Source organism: Mugil cephalus, chromosome 8, assembly GCF_022458985.1.
Source record: "Mugil cephalus isolate CIBA_MC_2020 chromosome 8, CIBA_Mcephalus_1.1, whole genome shotgun sequence".
NCBI classification, from domain to species: Eukaryota; Metazoa; Chordata; class Actinopteri; order Mugiliformes; family Mugilidae; genus Mugil; species Mugil cephalus.
The window spans coordinates 21,030,181-21,048,470 of NC_061777.1; the positions used below are offsets into that span (position 1 = coordinate 21,030,181).

Genomic DNA, 18,290 nt, shown 5'->3' on the forward strand with positions numbered 1-18,290 from the left:
GTGTTTGCTTCGTCAAGAAGGTTGTCAGTAAAGAATGACATAACTTTTCTTACGACAAAGCATGACCTCTTTGTAAATTAAATGATTGATCGTGAGAGATGCGAAAACCACATTTAACTAAAAAACAAATCACTTTTCAGTTACAGCGATATAGTTTTTATTGTTATTTCCCCATAAAGTCTTTTACGTGAATACTTGAGCTCTGTTCTGAGTGTCTGACTGGAGAAATATCCAACACTGAGGAGGACACATTTAAGAAAATCTATTCCATTGTATAGTTCATCTCATCTTCTACTAACGCTTATCCTTACAAGGGTCCTTGTGGTCGCCGCAGCCTATCCCAGCTCTCATCGGGCAAGAGGTGGGGTCCATCGCAGGGCCAGCATTGTGCAGTTATTTGATATATTAATCTGTAAACCCACGTAGTCAAAGCAATAACTGCTGTGGCCTATAAAGCTACATTATAAATTTGCTTATCCACTCATTGGCGGCCGGCAAGCAATACATTGGGTAACAGATGAGCTCGCTAGCTTCAGTGCTAACTCACTGTCCTCATCGATCACACGACCCACTATCTGCAGGTTGATCCCTCGAGAGTCCTCCTAATGAGGAGGCAGCAGCAGGAGGAGCAGCGGTGTCTGAGAAGTGGAAGGAAACTTGCCAGTTTTGCATATTTCACAGAGATGCACATTTTGTGTTGAGCGCTGGGTACGTCTCAGACAGTTTCTCCACAGCCGTCAGACAGGGAAACCGCAGAGGCTACCTGCCAGTATGACGAGCAATGTCAAATGAGTGCTGAACATCAGAGACCTTTACTTGTTTTACAGTGTGTTTTGTTGCAAGCCAAATGAAGCCACCCTGCTCGTATGCTCTGCTGTCTGACTCAAGCCATTTGAACTGGAAGCAAGTTTACAGCATGTCATGTGCAATGGGACACCAAGGGTAGCTTGTGCAAAATGAATGTCATAAAGCACCAGGTGTACAGGAATTTCTGCCGCTGGCGGCCATTAAATTTACAAGGGTGACATTTGCATTTTCCTCTTTAACATGGAAACCGGCATGAGGCAGTTTCTGAACCATGTGACATTCTGTACGTCTCATCAGTTACGTTACAGACGGTACTAGGTCCAACATTTTGTGGAACAACTCCAGAAAATACACTACAGCCGATTTAGATGCTACGTTGCATCAACACCATGTTGTATTGATCTCCACCTCTGATCTCCACCAGTAACCAGTGTAGAGGACGCAGCATATGCTCAATGGGCATCTTAACTAACTTACACTAACCACACAAGCCAAGGACTCTGACCACCCTCCCCCAACTCTCTGGACATTACATGCTTTACATTTCATCATCAATATTTATACTGTTATATTGATTATACTGCTGCTGTTTTACAGTATTTACATCCCATCTCTTTTTGCACTATTCATTTCAGGGGTTGCACGTGCCACTTTGTACAGACATGCTATATTTTATGTATGTTTTTTTATCCTGCTTTTCAAATCTCAATGATTGCGCATATTATGTTTCCATTGTTTTGGATAGTTGCTGCACCATAGACCTTTGAGGAAGTTAATTTCAATCCTGTATATGTGCTGCACATGTCAGAATTGACAATAGAGTTGACTTTGACTTGACTTCGCTGAGAATACTGATAATTCCGTGTTGGATCACGATCATCCGAAGCACAAATGCTTGCGTTTAGAGATCAATATTTGCTCATCGTCTCATAAGGCAATAACACTCACGCTGACTTGAACACTTTGCAAAAGCTTAAAAAAAAAAGAGTGTCCTGTGAACTTTTGACCTGATCTGAGCTTGAAGGATGTTTCTGTAAAAAAACTCACGCATCACAATTTATCTTCGCAGCCTCTCAATTCTGACAGTCCTTCAGCTGCACCGTGCTTCTGTTTTGGCACGGTAAATGTCCTGGAGATTAACCAAAACACCAACAGAAAACTAACACATTAGAAAGAGAAAAGAAACAGTAGGAGTGATGAAAATGCCAATTTCCTGGCAAAAAGTCCCGCTGTACATTGTGTGCCTTCACAAAAATAGAACCTATCAACTGCAGCAGGGATTAAATTGCCAACAATTCCAGTTATAAATCTTTCAAACATTACACAACGCTGCCAAGAGGGAAAAACAGGTGTAGAGTTGTAGTTGGAAGAGGAATGTACATGACAGAAAATCAGAAGAAACAGGAGAACATACTTTTTAGGCCTGTAGTCAGGGATGCTCCTGTCCAAAGAGATGCGGTCACTGAGCTGAGCGTTGTAACCGTACTCCTCATACTTCCCCTCGGCATCTCGACTATCCTCTCCCAGAGTGGCTGCGGCTCCTCCCTGGCCAAGGCCTCCGGGTCCCTCCACCAGCCCCATGGGCTTCGCTAAACCTGCCAAAAAAATGACACACCAAAAAGACAATCACACAGATGTACACAGCCACGGGCTGAAGCAGATCCGCACACTAACAGAGAACAGGGAGAGACAGGTGAGAAAAGAGGCCAAGCACGGGGACAGCTGATTGACATTCTCTAGCAGTGTGAGGAGACCGTGTATGGCAGCTCTGAGACCCAGCGGGGCTCATCCATGGGGCATCATTACACTGTCTGTCAATGGAAAAGCTGCAAAACACCCACACGGACACAGACGTCACAGAGACGAGCAGAGGAGAGCAGAAGCTGAGAGACACAGTGGTAGTAAGGCCAACTCTACAATAGAGACTAGAGAGAATTTATAGTGCACAGCTGTAAGTCACATACTGAATGGCTGGCCACAGAGTGCCTTTGGGTAATCGGGTATGAAAGAGAAACTAAAAATTCTCACAGAAGAGGGATTGTGGTGAGGATGGTTCCAGGCTCATGTATTCATTTACTTGAATGTTTGTGTCATTAATGCGTCATATCAAACATACGATGTTAAGCAATGAGAGTAAAACGATGATGGACATTTCATAGTAAAAAAAAAGAAAATAAATCATTTGATTCATTGTGGAATGAAGAGACATGATTATTATGATATGTATTACTGTCTCTTGGATCTTTTTAGGATGCTGCATGGGTTCTAGCAGCTGAGGTGAAGGGATGACGACCAACGCTTTTTCTTTTATTCCTACCGCCACCAAGGGGTCAGTGGTGTTCGATTCAAGTTTTTACACTACGGCATTTGAAGGCGGTCATTAAGACACCATCAGTGACTCTTTCTGAATCTGAATCTGAATCTTAACGACCCTGAGGTCCCATCTCACTTCCCGATATCCCAGTCTTGCCAGCACCCCGGCCCTTCAGCAATGCCCCAGAAGCTCATCTGATCTGCTCAGCCTTCATCTGAGAATAAACCAGTTTGATAATGACTTTTCAGATATTTCTGAACTCAAAGCAAGTACTGATCTTTGGATCTTTTAGCTTAAAATGCAGCTTCGTACACAGCTAGAAGGCTTCGGAGGAGCCCGCATCAAGTGGTTCTCGTGACTCGAGAGACAACAGTTTGCCGCTCAGCAGGTCTTCTGATTTTATAGCTGCTCTTTTAATAGAATTAAACTGACCAGACTGCCTGTGTTCTCAATCAGACAGGGTACTTCTCTAGTGTGTTTTATGTATCTTGTAGCGTTTTGTCTTTGCTTTTTAATCTTCAGAAGAATGTTTTGTTTGAGAACGCCGGCTTGCTTAATATGAAAGAACCTCTTCAAGTAAATTTTCCTTTAATTAAGACCACAATGATGGCAAAGGATTTAACAATTCTGTCCAAGACTGATGCCAGTTTGTATGAGAGATCCAACAAGCAGAAACCTTTACAGAACAAGTTTGGTTTACTAAAATATCAAATGAAATATTCAGGACAAAAAACATCCATACTAATCTGAAAGGTTCTCTGTGCAGTTTTTGGCACCACACTTGTATAGGTGTGCACAAAAGGTGTGGCCAGAGAGGCTTGAAGAAGTCTCCACTCGTTTGCTGCTGATGTGCACTAGTTGTCAATGTACTGACAGTTGCAATTTAAATAAAAGTTTAATATTTATTCAGAAAACTGTGATCTAACCAAAGTTGAGACTTACCAAACATCTGTCATGCACTTAAAATCTGTCTGATCTTGTTGATTTAGGACTAAATTTAAAAGGCACAGATTTTTACAAAGACCTTTCCTCTAACAAGGAGCCACCAGATGTTGCACTGACCCCCTAATGGCCCTATATGGCTAATTATAGACTCATTATAGAAGCAGCATGCAGTGCAACCATGACCGTAGAGTGGTTATTCAAACAGTGCTTGTTCCATGCTGGTCTTTTTATCTCACAAAGATGGCCTCGAGAGTAGCCAGATTGCCTCTGAATACTTAGCGGTGAATAAGAGCCGAATCGTGGTCAGCGGAACCATGTCATGCTCCTTTGGCCAAACACCCTGGATTTAATGTGTCAAACTTAAAAATATCCATGTGCTCTCATTAAAATGACTCATGGCTCTGACTTAATAAAGCCGTCACTTTGATGCAGCGACAGTTTCAGTAGGAGTAAAATGGGCTGCGGTGTCAAAAATCAAAAATTAAAACCTACAGACCTTTTTTTAAAAATCTTTTTAGTGGTTTAATTTTTTACCTTCATGTGCAGCAGTTCTGTGCCAAATATGTTCCAATCATTAACTGTGTATACTATGGACAAACCCATTGTGACTTCACCCATTGGATTCTGAACCTCAAAAATGAAGCCCAAAGTGGGCGGAGCCCACAGTCGCCATGTTGGATGAGCTTTACTCTGGCGACACTTGCTGCCACAAGCTGGTAAGAGTTAGACGGAGACAGCGACCAGTCTCCAGGAAACCTACAGGTGGCTTCATGTGCCCATTACTAGAACAGGTTGTGCTGAAATGCCCTGCATTTATGCATTATGTCCTGGGTGAACTTTTTACTGTATATTTTGCTGCTGTATTGTGGTAAGACAGCAACGGTATGGAGTAAAGGAAAGGTGAATTTTAGCTTCTGAAAAAAAAAACACACATAAACTCATGAGAGAAACCTTCAGTCAGCACAAACCAAGATCCACACATGTTTCTCTACACTGCTGTATTTTTCCCACTCACCAGAAAACAAAAGGGTATTTTGTTTTTTGTCCTCTTCTTATGTTCTACCATAGATGTAAAGCATATTAAATACTGGACAGCCGGACTACACGATGCACCGATTTTCTTACTGGTGCAGAAAAATAATACAAAAAAATGCCAAAGGAGATGAGGTTGTTTTGATACTTTAGCAATTTATGGCTGATAGAGCATGTAGATTTTCAGCAGAGCGTATATGTAACAGTTTTTCCAGTGATTGCTTCCAGTGATTTTTGGACCATTGTGCATGACCTGACCATTGTGCATGACCTGCTGAATATGGAAGATGTTGTAACAAGGTTTGGCTCCCATGCCAAAATCGCTGCACAGCCCACCACACCACACCACTCCTGGAGGCTGGCGAGTTTTAAAGAGCACACAAAACAAGTAACTTTACTTGTCTTGCAGTAACAAAAAAAATGAAGCGATCAATTTCAAATATACAACGCCAGCTGCCACCATCCACTACTTTTCAAACAGTGAACTTTAAAGAGTTTGTTACAGCACAGGGGTGATGTCATGTGACTCTGCCAGCCTTCACTATTGTTTGACTGTTTAAACTCCCTTGAAACTGTGGGATAATGTCAGATAATTGTTATGCGAGCCAGCTTCCAGTGTGGCCTCCACAGAATAATCGAGCTGCGTCTGTTCTCCATATCAACAGATGGACACACAGACAGTAAGTAAACAGCGCATACCAATGAAGAGCTCAGCTCTCAGCTTCACCCCTCCAGGAACTGCAGGGTAATCACCATATTTGGATGGCCTCAAATTCTCGGGTGCTTCTGAAGATTTGTAATTGCAGCTGAATGGTTGCAAACTGGATTCTCCCGCAAGAGGGATTTAGGTCGCCCTACACCAGTCAGTGTGGTGGCATTTTGACAAGTATGGGTGGGGTTCACGTCATGGACTCGCCATCTGGCAAAGCTGCCCATGTCGCACAATAACATAGATACCCTCCGGAGCCAGAGACTAGAGTCTGGAGGGCCTCTCTGTCTCTGTGTGAGTCTTGGAAGCATGACAATGTCTTTCAGCTTTTGTTTTCTGCTCTCAGCATTATTTTGTTTCTCTGTACATGAGAAGCCTCTGTCTGACTGGAGGAAATTCTTCAATGTGATGAGACCTAAAGGTCTTTTCTCCGAAGTTCTGAAACACAGATTTGTTAACCAAAATCTTTACAGAATCAATTTAAGATATAGAGTTTATTTAACACGTAACATGCACTGTAGTCTTGATCTGATCTTTTAAGTGATCTGTGTGTGATCTGATATGATTGATGATGGCTGTTGGGTCAGGTAGCTGAATCTCCCAATACTCTCATACCATACCTGAAAACGTATTTGGCACAGCAAAAATGGATTTCTTACAAACAAAAATAGAAGCTTTTAATAAAAATCTTTAAGAAAAAAAAAAAAGAAGAAGAAGGAAGAACTACACTGTGTTCGTCTGTGGGCAGAACATCACACTCACAACACTCAGGACTAAGAGCTCTATTCCCACAGTGACTACACAAGTTAAAAATGTATGTTCGCATGAACCTTTGAGGCACTTTGTATAAAAGCTCCCAGCAAGTTGGCTGTTATGTTCAGGTCAAAGACAGATGACAATGACTAAAGGCCCGTGCTGCTTTCTGTAAAAGATATAAATGAAAATTCAAGGACATGACCAAAACAATCCAACTTGCAGCATTCGACTATGCAACTTTAACATCTTCAGTTAAATCCTATATATAAAACTTATATATTCCCATGTATTTCCTCTGAAGTATTTGTCCATTCACTGTTTCCAAAGTAACATCCCCAAGTGTCCCCTCATCTGACTACGAGGCAATTACAGCCCAACATTTGCTTTTTCCGCTCAGGCTTCACTCCAGTCCCAAGAATCGGCTGGCTGTGGATCCTCTGCAACATCAGCAGCCAATATGAATCGTATTGCATCCCAGTGTGCATCCATCTCTGTGCTCGTTCCTCACCATCCATTTGTCCAAATCCCTCTGACATGATACAGTAAACCCATAACACCAATAAATTATGCAGCAGCCTTCTGAATGTGTCTGATTTGGCCTTTATAAGACAGAGTCTCAAATTCAAAGATGACCCCATTTTTAATGAATGATTTAAGAGCAAGAGTGGATTTATGAGCGTCCAAAGTGATGCAGCGGAGCTCTAAATATTGATGCTGAGGGGAAGTGGGGGATTCAGTGATCTCTTGAAGAGGAAAATTACTTGTTCTAGAGAGGTTTAAAGCCTTCGAAGGCCAAAACAAACCCATGAAATATTGAGAGCTTGGAGAAGAGCTGCAGTTTTGTCAAAGGTATGACAACTCTGATTTAAAAATTGCTAACACCACACCTCAGAATTATCTCTCAACAGCGTGATGCATGATGTACTCTAGATATAGAGCACAAAACTGCAGAGTGCAGGACATTAATATGTTGCCCTTTTTGCTCATTTCTAATCTGTGTTCTTTTGTTTTTCATATAAAAAACATATTGCACACAAGGTTCAGAACTGCAATCAAGGAGCTATGTTCCATCCATTTATAGTATCAGTGCCACTTGTATTGGAAATGCATTTTTCGGTTTCTCTGTGTGAAGCAAACAGGCACACCAGTAGGCCTATGTGTTTTTTGCATATTGTTAACACTAAATAAAAGTCTCCTTCACTGAAGTTAACAAGTTAACATATGGATCTTTTAATTTCACAAGTTGGCAGATTTTTTTACCGTCTGCTTTATCTGTTGTTTTCTTGTCCCATTCAAATATTACATATGCATATTGCTCAGTTAAAGAAAAAAGACATATGGGGTGGTATCTGTCATCCTGCAGCTTGGGTCCTCTACCAGAGGTCAGGGAGTTTGAGGATTCTGCACAGTATCTCAGGTGTTCCTATGACTGCACTTTTCTGGACTGAGGCTTCAGGCGTTGTTCCTGAGATCTGTTGGAGTCACTCTCCCTGTTTGTGGGTCACTACTGCCCAGTGTGCTACTACCACCACGGGCTCACCTTAATACTTTCACATCCCTTCCAGTTCCTCTTTCAACCCTTGGTACTTCTCAACCTTTTTCGTGTTCCTTCTTTCTGATGTTGCCGCCACCCTCTTCTGCGCTCTGTCCACCACCACCACTACTACGTCTGGTCTGTCAGAACCTGTTTGTCGATATGGAAGCTGAAGTCCCACAGACCCTTGGCCCTGTTGTTCTCAACCACCTTCTGTGGTGTGGTCCATTGGGACTTGGGTACTTCTATTCCATAGTGGGTACATATGTTCTTGTACACTATCCCAGCCACTTGGTTGTGGCTGGACTGTCTCAGGGGCATCTTTGCACAGCCTGAACCTTGGGTCTGATCTACTGTGGTAGATCTTGGCCTCTATGGCTCTTGTACTTGGGGCCTGTTCTTGTGCTACCATGATTAGTGCCTCTCAGCGTTTCACAGACATTAGTAGGTTTTCTCAATATCAGCCACTTCTTTAATTTGGTGGTGATACATGCCATGTAGGGGCTTGTCCCTCCAAGTTGTCTGCATCTCTTCCTCTGGAATTTCATCGTGTGTCTGTTGCAGTACATCAGTACATCCTGCAGCACTTATCAGTTTATCATTTGGGTCCATTTTCTTGATGTACTCTTGGATTTTCGATGTTTCATCCTGGACTGTTGACTTGATGCTCACTAGTCCTTGGCCTCTTTTCTGCTTAGCGTACAGTCTCAGGGTGTTGGACTTGGGGTAGAACCTTCCGTGCATGGTGAAGAGCTTTCTTGTCTTAATATTGTGGCCTCTATCTGCTCCTTTGGCCAGCTTATGATCCCAGCTGGGTATCTGATGACTGGTAGTGCGTACATGTTGATGACTTTGATGTTCTTCTTACCATACTCTCTGGAGGCATTTGGGTTTAGTTGACTTCCTGGCGACTTCCTCATGGTTTCCATTAGCCCGTGGGATACCAAGGTACTTGTAGCTGTCTTGAATATCACCAATGTTGCCCTCTGGTACGGCCCCTTCAGTGCTGATCATCTTGCCTCTCCTTGAGATCATGCGGCAGCACTTCCAATCCGAATGACATCCCTGTGTTGTTGTTGCAGATCCTAGTGGTGTGGATCAATGAGTCAATTTCTCGCTCATTCTCGGCGTACAGCTTGATGTCATCCATGTAGAGCAGGTGGCTGATTATTTCTTCACTTCAGAATTGGTATAAATAATAATAATAACAATAATAATTAGTAGGATTAGTAGGAAAAAAGATAAGTAAATCCAACTGTGTGAATCTGGTATCAGAAAAAATATCCAACAGTATATAAAACTCCCATGAGGTCAGAGTGCATTTTCTACTATCCTTTAAATAGTTTTGTTTTGCTTCCATCCTCGGTACTGGCCTCATACCACGTCTGAAACACTTTCATAGAACAATCAACGTGCAGCATATGAATGAAAATCTATTTCTACTACTCTGTCACCATTAAATGTTGGTAATGTAATCACTGCATGACTCCGAGCCAGCACTATAAATAAGAGGAACGCTTGCTCCATTTGAAATTGACATTATTGTGTGCGGCTGCCTGGCTCATTGTCAGGTGAGCCGCCGAATTCATTATCATGATTCCTCAAGGCTGAGCAGAATTGATTCTTATCTGTTTCTGAGACTGTGTTGTCAAGCGGCGTCTCATCTACATATCATTATTGGAATATATTTCATTCCATCAGGTTTCACCACGCTGAGACGCCGTGTTCCTGCAGCCGCCGCCATTACACACTCCACAACAACATACACTGTACATACGCACACAAAGATATGGATCAATGAGAAGCAGTCCGAGCATCAAGCGCGTGTCACTGTGGAAGCGAGTTAAGTGTGACATTTCTTCTTTCTCATCAAGTCTTTGTCCCAGCAGGCTTAACATGTAAACAGGGCTACTTCCTTTGCTATAATTGGGCATAACCGATAAGAAGCATATCTGGTGCTGCAGCTGGGCCTGCGAGGCTGCCATCCCATCAGCACCTACGCACTGGGGGAAGGCCGGGAGTGACATGCATGGCTGATGACAAGAGTCTCGATGTGACCGTGAGCTGTGGGACGACAGCCAAGCTTAAACAATGATGCAACCAGCGCTGGTCAGAGAACTAAACGGAAGAGTAACACATTCACTTGCTAACAGCAGTATTTTTTTAAGAAGCTTATTTTTGGAGCAATTCTGCTTGGAGTGACAGAGTAGCAGAAGAAACGTAGCCAATGAAATGAAAGTCAGGCAGTCTCTGAGTCTAATCCAATTAAAGATAAACCGTTAGACTGTCAGAGTGAAAATGATCAAACTGATGTTTTTTTTTTATTTATTTGAATTTTTTCCATGTGTACTGGCCTATTTTTACATACCTTAGTTTTGCAACTGACGGTTTGCTATAGCCCTCCCACCGAGAAGTGGTTTACTGGACCTGATCGTCAGGATTTGCCTATTTCTAAGCATTACATATTGTGTGTATGGGGTTGTAGTAAATGTAGCAGTGTTCTCCTTTTTTACCAAATAAAAAAAAGAAAAAAAGAAAATCACTACTTAAATGAATTGCACTCAAGAGCTAACTGAGCATTCTCATTACTCAATACCTGAACAAGGTCAAGGACCAACCTGATGTTGTTAGAGTATAAGATTTTCTTTACTACATACTCATTACTACGATGTCAGGAAATATCAACATGTCAAATTCATTCTGAAATAACTGAGCCAGAACGCTTTTGAACAATTTCAATTAGACAGACTGGTGAGTAAACAGAAATTTAAAAGTCATGAGCTGTGTCCAGTGAGTGCCCTGTTGACTATACACCAAACAGGCATATAACATCATGTCTTCCATCCAAATATTGACTCATCAGAGAGTGGACATGGGCCTTCAGAGGGTATCCTGTGGTGTCTAGCAACAGGATGTTGTTAGTGGGGGTCTTTGGGTCCTATGGGTTTATGTGTCTGTGTCAGGGTGCATCCTGCTGGGGATGACTGCTGCCATCAAGCAGTGTCATTGCTATGGGATGGGGGTGCCTGGTCTGGTCTAGGTGGCTGATACGTGTCTAAGTAACATCCACACAAATGCTTGGTCCGTAAGTTTCCCAGCAGAACAATGAATTGTCACAAGGTGGTCAATGTTATTTACTTCTACTGCCACTGGTCATAATGTTATGCCTGATCGACGTATAGTGCATAACATGTGCTGTTCATCTTTTTAGTGTCTACATTTGGGTGTAGATGTATTCAGTTTGTATCCATGAATGTAAAATTTCTCCTCAGAAATTCCACAGTGGTACAGAAAAGTAGTACCCCCAGAATGCAATACACAACATTTTGCCTTCAGCTGCATTTAAACACCTTGTTGCTGCAGTTGCTAACAAAGCATACTTATGACCAACTGTGTCAAGACTAACACAGAATTTTAAAACTTATTTCATTCTTTGTGAAATACACCCTGAGAGTTATAGCCAACCCTTCCCCTGAAACTTTTACAAGCAAAGTCTAAAATAATTCTTCAATCATGTTTTCACTGTGCTAATAAAAATACACGCATTGTGTTGGATGTCTATAGCTCTAAAATTCAAACTTTCAACTTGAATAGTGACAAACGAAATCATTATCAGCCTTTCTCTTTTCAGATAATGGCAGCTAGTCTTTTAGGCCAGAGAGGCTCACAGGGCTTCAGTAGGTAAGTACCAAAGTGGAGGTATTTACCGGTTCTAATGCAGTACTTAAGGTCAAAACGCTGCTTCATGAGCTTGTTAACAAGCTTAAAACCCCCTCATCTGATTACCCAAAGCTGGTGGCATCCAGAGCAGAGCGCCGCTGCTGATAACCCTCACGTTGCTCATTTCTGCGCAGAATGGGACGCTGCATTTCTTGCTGGAAGTCTGCTGACCGTCAATCAGACAACCATAAAAGAGGAATTTTCTGACTTGTTTATGTGCTTTAAATCTAATTGCACCCTGCTGCAGCTCCCAGGGCATGCCATTGGTAGACAATAAACAACAAAGGGAATGGGCAATTACTTCATATCACCGCTGGACATGGTAATAGTTATTGGCGCACTGAGTCTTTCTCTCACCATAGTTATTCCCAGTGGCCATAGAACACAATTTGTGGTCTGTGCACGGTGTCGAAAAGAGGCCACTGACCTGGGATGTGAGGATATGATTAAGTATGCCATTAAAGAGCTCAATACAAATCATGCAGGGATTGTGACAACCAGCACGTTTCCGGCCTACGTGCGCTCCGGCCCCTGTTGTGGAAAAATTATGCAATTGATTACTGTTTGTGTTTCTGACCTGGACTGTGATTGGTGCTTGAGAACATGAGTCGTAAACTGTAAATTTGTTTTCATTTTTTCAGACTCAGATCGTACGCCTGGATTTGTTTCATGTGGAGCGACATTTGAAATGCAGATGTAATGTCATTTCTGATTAGGGTTTCTTCAATGTATTCTACACCTTTCTAAGAAGCTTCTGAAAAGAGACTCACACTTAGGTCTATAATGCCTTAAATCGTGCGCGTATTCCTGCAGAAGGTGAAAGCTCACGTCTGTGCCAGCTTTGCACTTAGTCCGTGGCTTGTTCAGTGCTACTCTCTCCACTTGGGAACTTGTGTCTCAGCTACTTGGGTTCAACTCTGCTGCACAGGGGAGTCAGTTCTAAGAATAATTTATGAGTTGATATAACTCTTTGGACTGTGCATATTTATTTTTTTTTGAAGAAGTGCATGAAGCCAAAACTCAAGGGAAATAGTCAAAGGGTATTACACATATGGAATGAGAAAATGCACTTTTTATTTCATTTACATTTTCAGCTTCCATAACCACACTGTTTAATCTCACAAATAAGATTAAGTAAGCGGGTTAATATATGTTTTTAGTTCAGTCCTTTATCATTTTTTCCAAACTTTTTTCAGTGCTTTTCCCTCTATGTGGTTGTCTGGCTTCCCTGCTTTGTCTCTATATGAAGCTAAGTGATTGAGTGGATGCATTGTACCTTTTGAGAGGCAGTGCCTGCTGGCTGGATGCCAGATGCCAAGCATAACTCAAAGTGACAGAGTGACCCTCAAATAGCCGGTGAAGCTCCAGCAGAATAACAAGATCATGCAGACGCAGTCTGCAGCTGCACTGTTTCGGAGCCATAAAGCTGTGAAAAGTCTTTAACTACTCACGGAGAAAACAGTCGGACTGACACTCAACCTTTTTCTTGTGGATCTCTCAACATCAAGGTAGAGCGGTATATCTCCAGCACTAAAAGACGCACGCTCACCGCTTCTGTAGAGTCCTTGAATTGAGGGTTTTGACAGCTTTCATGGACGGGAATTTTTAGAAAGACGGTACAAAATTTCCAGCCTCTAACGGTGATTTCCAGCCTCCAGTGAAATACGGCAGAAGTTGTCTTCTTCTGTGCAGACCCTCCATTGGCTCTATGTACACAGTTAATAAACCTGCAGTTTCCCAGATAAACTAACCTTTATCCAGTCAGTCATTCAGTATTTATTAAGCTAAATAAAACATTTATTGTATCTTTTGCAAACGATGCTGATGTTTCTAACACACCGCTCCCCACAGTCGGGTGAAAACTGAGTTTGAGTGGAATATACCAGAAATAGTGTAGCAAGTGTTACTGGTCAATCAACACAATCATCAATCAAGCCCAAGTGGAGTGAGCAATACTCAGATACGGAGAGAACAAGTTGTGAACTAAGGGCAAGGTGCCACAGTCATCTAATTTAAGCTTCCATAAGAATATGGATGATTGTTGATTGACTGGTTGTACTGATTTCAGCCTTCACATAATGTGTATTCTATTTAAACTGGAAAAGCTGGAAAGCTGAGGAGGGGATGAACCTGTTATTTTGTCATCCATGCATTACAGGCTGCCATAGCTCCAGCTACAGTGCTAACGTTCCCCTGCTCCCAGTTTCCACAGGAATACGGATGATCCATTAGGATGTGTCCGTGATGTACGGTATAAGCACTTTTGTGGCAGTCCCAATAGTGTGACAGCATTTTAGCTATGATCCCGCTTAGCCTCAATATTCTGCAAGCGAGTGCATAGCAGTGGGGGAAAAAAAGTACTCTCTTTAATTCATGAAATGTGTTTCTTTCATTGCAACAATGGCCTTCTGTCAGCAAGAACCAGGAAATATCATTATATATATTTATCTTTCTATCATTATATAACTTTTTTTCCCGTTGCATAAATTGTTTATCACTCATATATATTTTTGGCTCCGAGTCACTTACTAGAAAGAGAATGCTATCAGAACGTTCACCTGCACTAGGTAAAAAAGAAAAAGAGGCAGAAAATACACTACCTGGCCAAAAAATAAAATTTAAAAAAATCACCACTAAAAAGAAAAAAAAGTTCACAAATTCTAATATTTTGTTGGACTGACTTTAGCTTTGATTACAGCACACTTTTACTGTGGCATTGCTTCAACAAGCTTCTGCAGTGTCACAAGATTTATTTCTATCCGGTGTTGCATTCATTTCCCATCAAGATCTTGTATTGATGGTGGGGGAGACTGACAGCTGCATAAAGCCTTCTTCAGCTCATCCCAAAAATTCTCAATGTGGTTAAGGTCTGGTCTATCCATGTGTGAAAATGATGTCTCATCCACCCTGAACCACTCTTTCACTATTTGAGCCCCATGAATCCTGACATTGTCATCTTGGAATATGTCTGTACCATCAGGGAAGAAAAATACTCCATTAATGGAATAAAACTGGTCATTCAGGTGGTCAGCTGACCTCTTTCTTTGGGCATAATGTTGCTGAACCTAGACTGTAGTAGCCCCAGATCATCACACTGCCCCCACAGGCTGGTGCAGTAGACACTAGATGGGTACACACACTTCATCTGCCTCTCTTCTTACCCTGATGCCCCACCACTCTGGAACAGGGTAAATCTGGACTCATCAGATCTCATGACCTTTCTTCCATTGCTCCAGAGTCTAATCTTTATGCTCCCTAGCAAATTGAAGCCTTTTTTTCTTTTCTTTTCTATCCCGGTTAGCCTCACTGATTAGTGTTTTTCTTTAGACTACACAGCTGTTCAGTCCCAGTCACTACTAAACATAGCCCTGAGTTCTACTGTTGTTTTTCTTCAATTTGATTTCACCAAACGCTTACGTGGTCACTGATTATGATCAATCAGGATTTTTTTCTGTCCACATTTTTTTCCTCAAAGACAATGGTTCCCCACTATCCTTCCAGCTTTTTAATCTGTTGGACAGTTCTTAACCCAGTTTTAGTAGTTTCTGCTTCAATCTCCTTAACACTTGATGCATCTTAGTGATTTGTTCCTTCTCAAACAGACCAATATTATCCATAATTAAAAATAGAAAATAGGAGGCTCGTACCTATTTGCTTAGTCGCTTGTTTTTTGTTTGTTTGTTTGTTTGTTTGTTTGTTTGTTTATGTAGGCAGGCAAAGTAGTATTAAAAAACGGCTGTAAAATGACTTACATGCAGTAAAAATGAATCAATGTGTACATTAAAAAGTAAATAATCTAAAACAAATGCTGTTCTCTGTTGATAAATGTGAAGAGTGTTTGATTTTCCTTCTCATACAGATTGTAATAATGAAATATTACTTTCATATTGGAAGAGATTGTGTGTGTCTCTGGTAAATTCACTGAGAAACTATTTGACAGACTAATCAATAATTAAAATGAATGGTCCTAGGTGTCATTTATTTGTTCGATGTATTAAAGTCTACTCACTCACCACTAAGGTTTCCTAATGTGATAAAAAAAATATATACGTATACAATCACTTGTTTTTATTTTGTTTGCTTGTTTTTGTTGTTTTTTCTTTACACATGATTAAAAACTAATCTGAGTTGTCTGACTGCGTGTCAATTATGAAGAATTACAAACTTTCAGTATCTAATTGGATCTATCCAAGTCTGTGTTTTATCGTCAGTTCACTGTGAGAATTTACCACAAAAGAAGAAGAGCCAGATGTAACCTGATTTTAAAGATTGCTGCTGTGATGGGGAGTTCTGCCCTCACAGACTAATGACCATGAAATGAAATACAAGGCAGTCATTCCGCTATAGGGCGATTACATTAGACTCTCCTTCAAAAGTCACACTGCTTATCAAATCTAATCTGTGTCTGACAGGAGCTGCTGCTGCAGACACACGGGCTTCCAGTGACTGAGATACATACAAAAAGAGTGGACATTCAATATTTGAACCGTAAGTTTATGGGAAGTTTACAACAAGTCAATTATATGATGGGGATGTCCAAGTCTGATAGGCTGTTAAAGAATACAACCCTGTAAAGTCTATCAGCACAGACGGTGCAAGCACACACAGAAAGTATTGCACTATAATGCATCACCCTGCTTCATTAACCTCTTAACAGGCGATGCTGGAGCTTCAGCAGCACATCTTTACTCTCCAGCACGTTTGACATTGTTTCATGCATGAAATTAGGTGGATTTTTTCTTATTGATTTCCTAAAGACATTAGGCTGCACACTGGAAAATACACTCGAGTCTCGTGGTAAGTGCTTCTTATACACAAGGGCTGTTTATATCATAAAATGTGTTTTAAGTTTTTGTGCTAATGTTCATACACGGAATAGATCTTTCCCTTTATAGTGTGAAGAGCTTCAGTCTCCTACCGTTTAACTGATTGTAAACCACATCCTCCAGCCTCTCCAGCCTCTGGAGAATAGATTGCCTGTCCACCAAGTTGGAAACTTTGCCATTCCTGGCTCGCAGCCTCTGGTCAGAAATACGCCCTATCTGGATGAGCTCCTCGGATCGGTCCTGGATCCTGCAGTACACTGAGAACAGGATAATCCCCACGAACACCAAGATGTTGACGGTCAGCAAAGTTTTGATCTTGCGTGCCACAGCCATGAAAGGGAATCTTGTCTGGCTGACTCAGGTCAAGCCCAGCAGCCAGTTCGTGTGCGGTGGCCTGCTTTGTCGCCTCGCTGTGTGTTGTAGGATTTCGTGGCGAGAACTCGTGGGGACCCCGAGGAGCACGAAACGGTGCCTTCAGCACCACGGACAGCTCAGGGAGCCGCGCTCACTTCGTAGCGGGACACAGCATTCGCCACATGGAAGTTCAAGGTGGGAAAGGCTGCTGCTCGTGTCCACGGTGCCCAGCTCCAGCGTGCGAGATTTTCTTTTTAAGGGCTTCACTAGGCGAGAAACAGCTGCACACGCTCCCCTCGTCGCTTGAGCTACATATTACGAGCGAGAAATGACGCCAGAGAAGGCATTCATCCTCCAGAACAGCCTAGGGCAGTTGCAAAACATATCTTCCCCGCAACGTGCTAAGTCGCCAGTTCCTTACTCCCAATACGTCTCGTCCATCTTACAGGAGATGCGCTGCAATAACCGCTCGTATCCAAGCATCTTCCAGCTATCCCAGCTTTTCTGTGGCATCTCTCTCTCTCTTTTTTTTTTCAAAGGCGTTGTGGTCACTCGATCTGCGCCGAGCAGCTTATGTCCAGAAAATATGCACCCGCTTCAAAAACAAGGCGGCATTTATCTCTGTGTTGCATTCTTTACGTCCTTCTTTCTTTTTTCTTTCTTTCTTTCTCTCTCCCTCCGTCTCTCCAGCTCCGCGTTTGCGTCCCGTCAGTCCATCCCCGCTTCCCCTAGTCGGCGGCGCAGTGTCGGGCGAGTTGAGCAGATTTGCCCTCAAATGCAGTGAAACGATGCCGTTGCTCGGTGTCGCCGGGAGAAACGCAGCCGGGCTCTGGCATGCCGTCCCTCCTCCCTGCCTCTCCGCGCTCTGTCAGGGAGGAAGAGCCGCCGCTGCGTCCTGACGTTTAGAGGCACAATCATGAATATTCAGGAGCCGTGTTGTGCGGGATAAAATAAACAGCACGCCTATGAAAGCAGCAAATAGCCTACTTCCACTCGGCATGGCAGCCCTCTTTCCCATATCGCTTAGTGAACCGTGGCAAAATGCGTGCAGAGATGTGTAAACGGATTTCGCTATTTGATCCGTGATGAGCACAGGTTAACAGTTTCCATCTCACCTCTGATGCCGCTGCCCGGGGCGACTTGAAGTTTCACATCCATTTTGCACATACGTTTTGATTTGCATGTTACGCAACTGCCCTTCGACTTCACAAGTGTAACGACCCTTGCAGGAACCACATGCTTCATTAGAGTTGAAAGTCTAAACAAACTGTGGGAAGTAAAATGGCCTATTTT

General features: G+C 42.4%; 1 protein-coding gene across 1 annotated transcript in view; it reads right to left on the reverse strand.

Annotated features, from left to right (window-relative positions):
• The window catches only part of galnt9 (polypeptide N-acetylgalactosaminyltransferase 9), an 84,269-nt gene extending 66,231 nt beyond the window's left edge, over positions 1-18,038 (reverse strand). Inside the window, exons 1-2 of the mRNA XM_047592683.1 lie at positions 16,736-18,038; positions 2,222-2,402 (exon numbers count right to left, since the gene is read on the reverse strand). Coding sequence (XP_047448639.1) covers positions 2,222-2,402; positions 16,736-16,976 — 422 coding nt within the window. The 5' untranslated portion in view covers positions 16,977-18,038. The remainder of the gene's footprint in view (positions 1-2,221; positions 2,403-16,735) is intronic.
• Between the last annotated feature and the right edge of the window lie 252 nt (positions 18,039-18,290).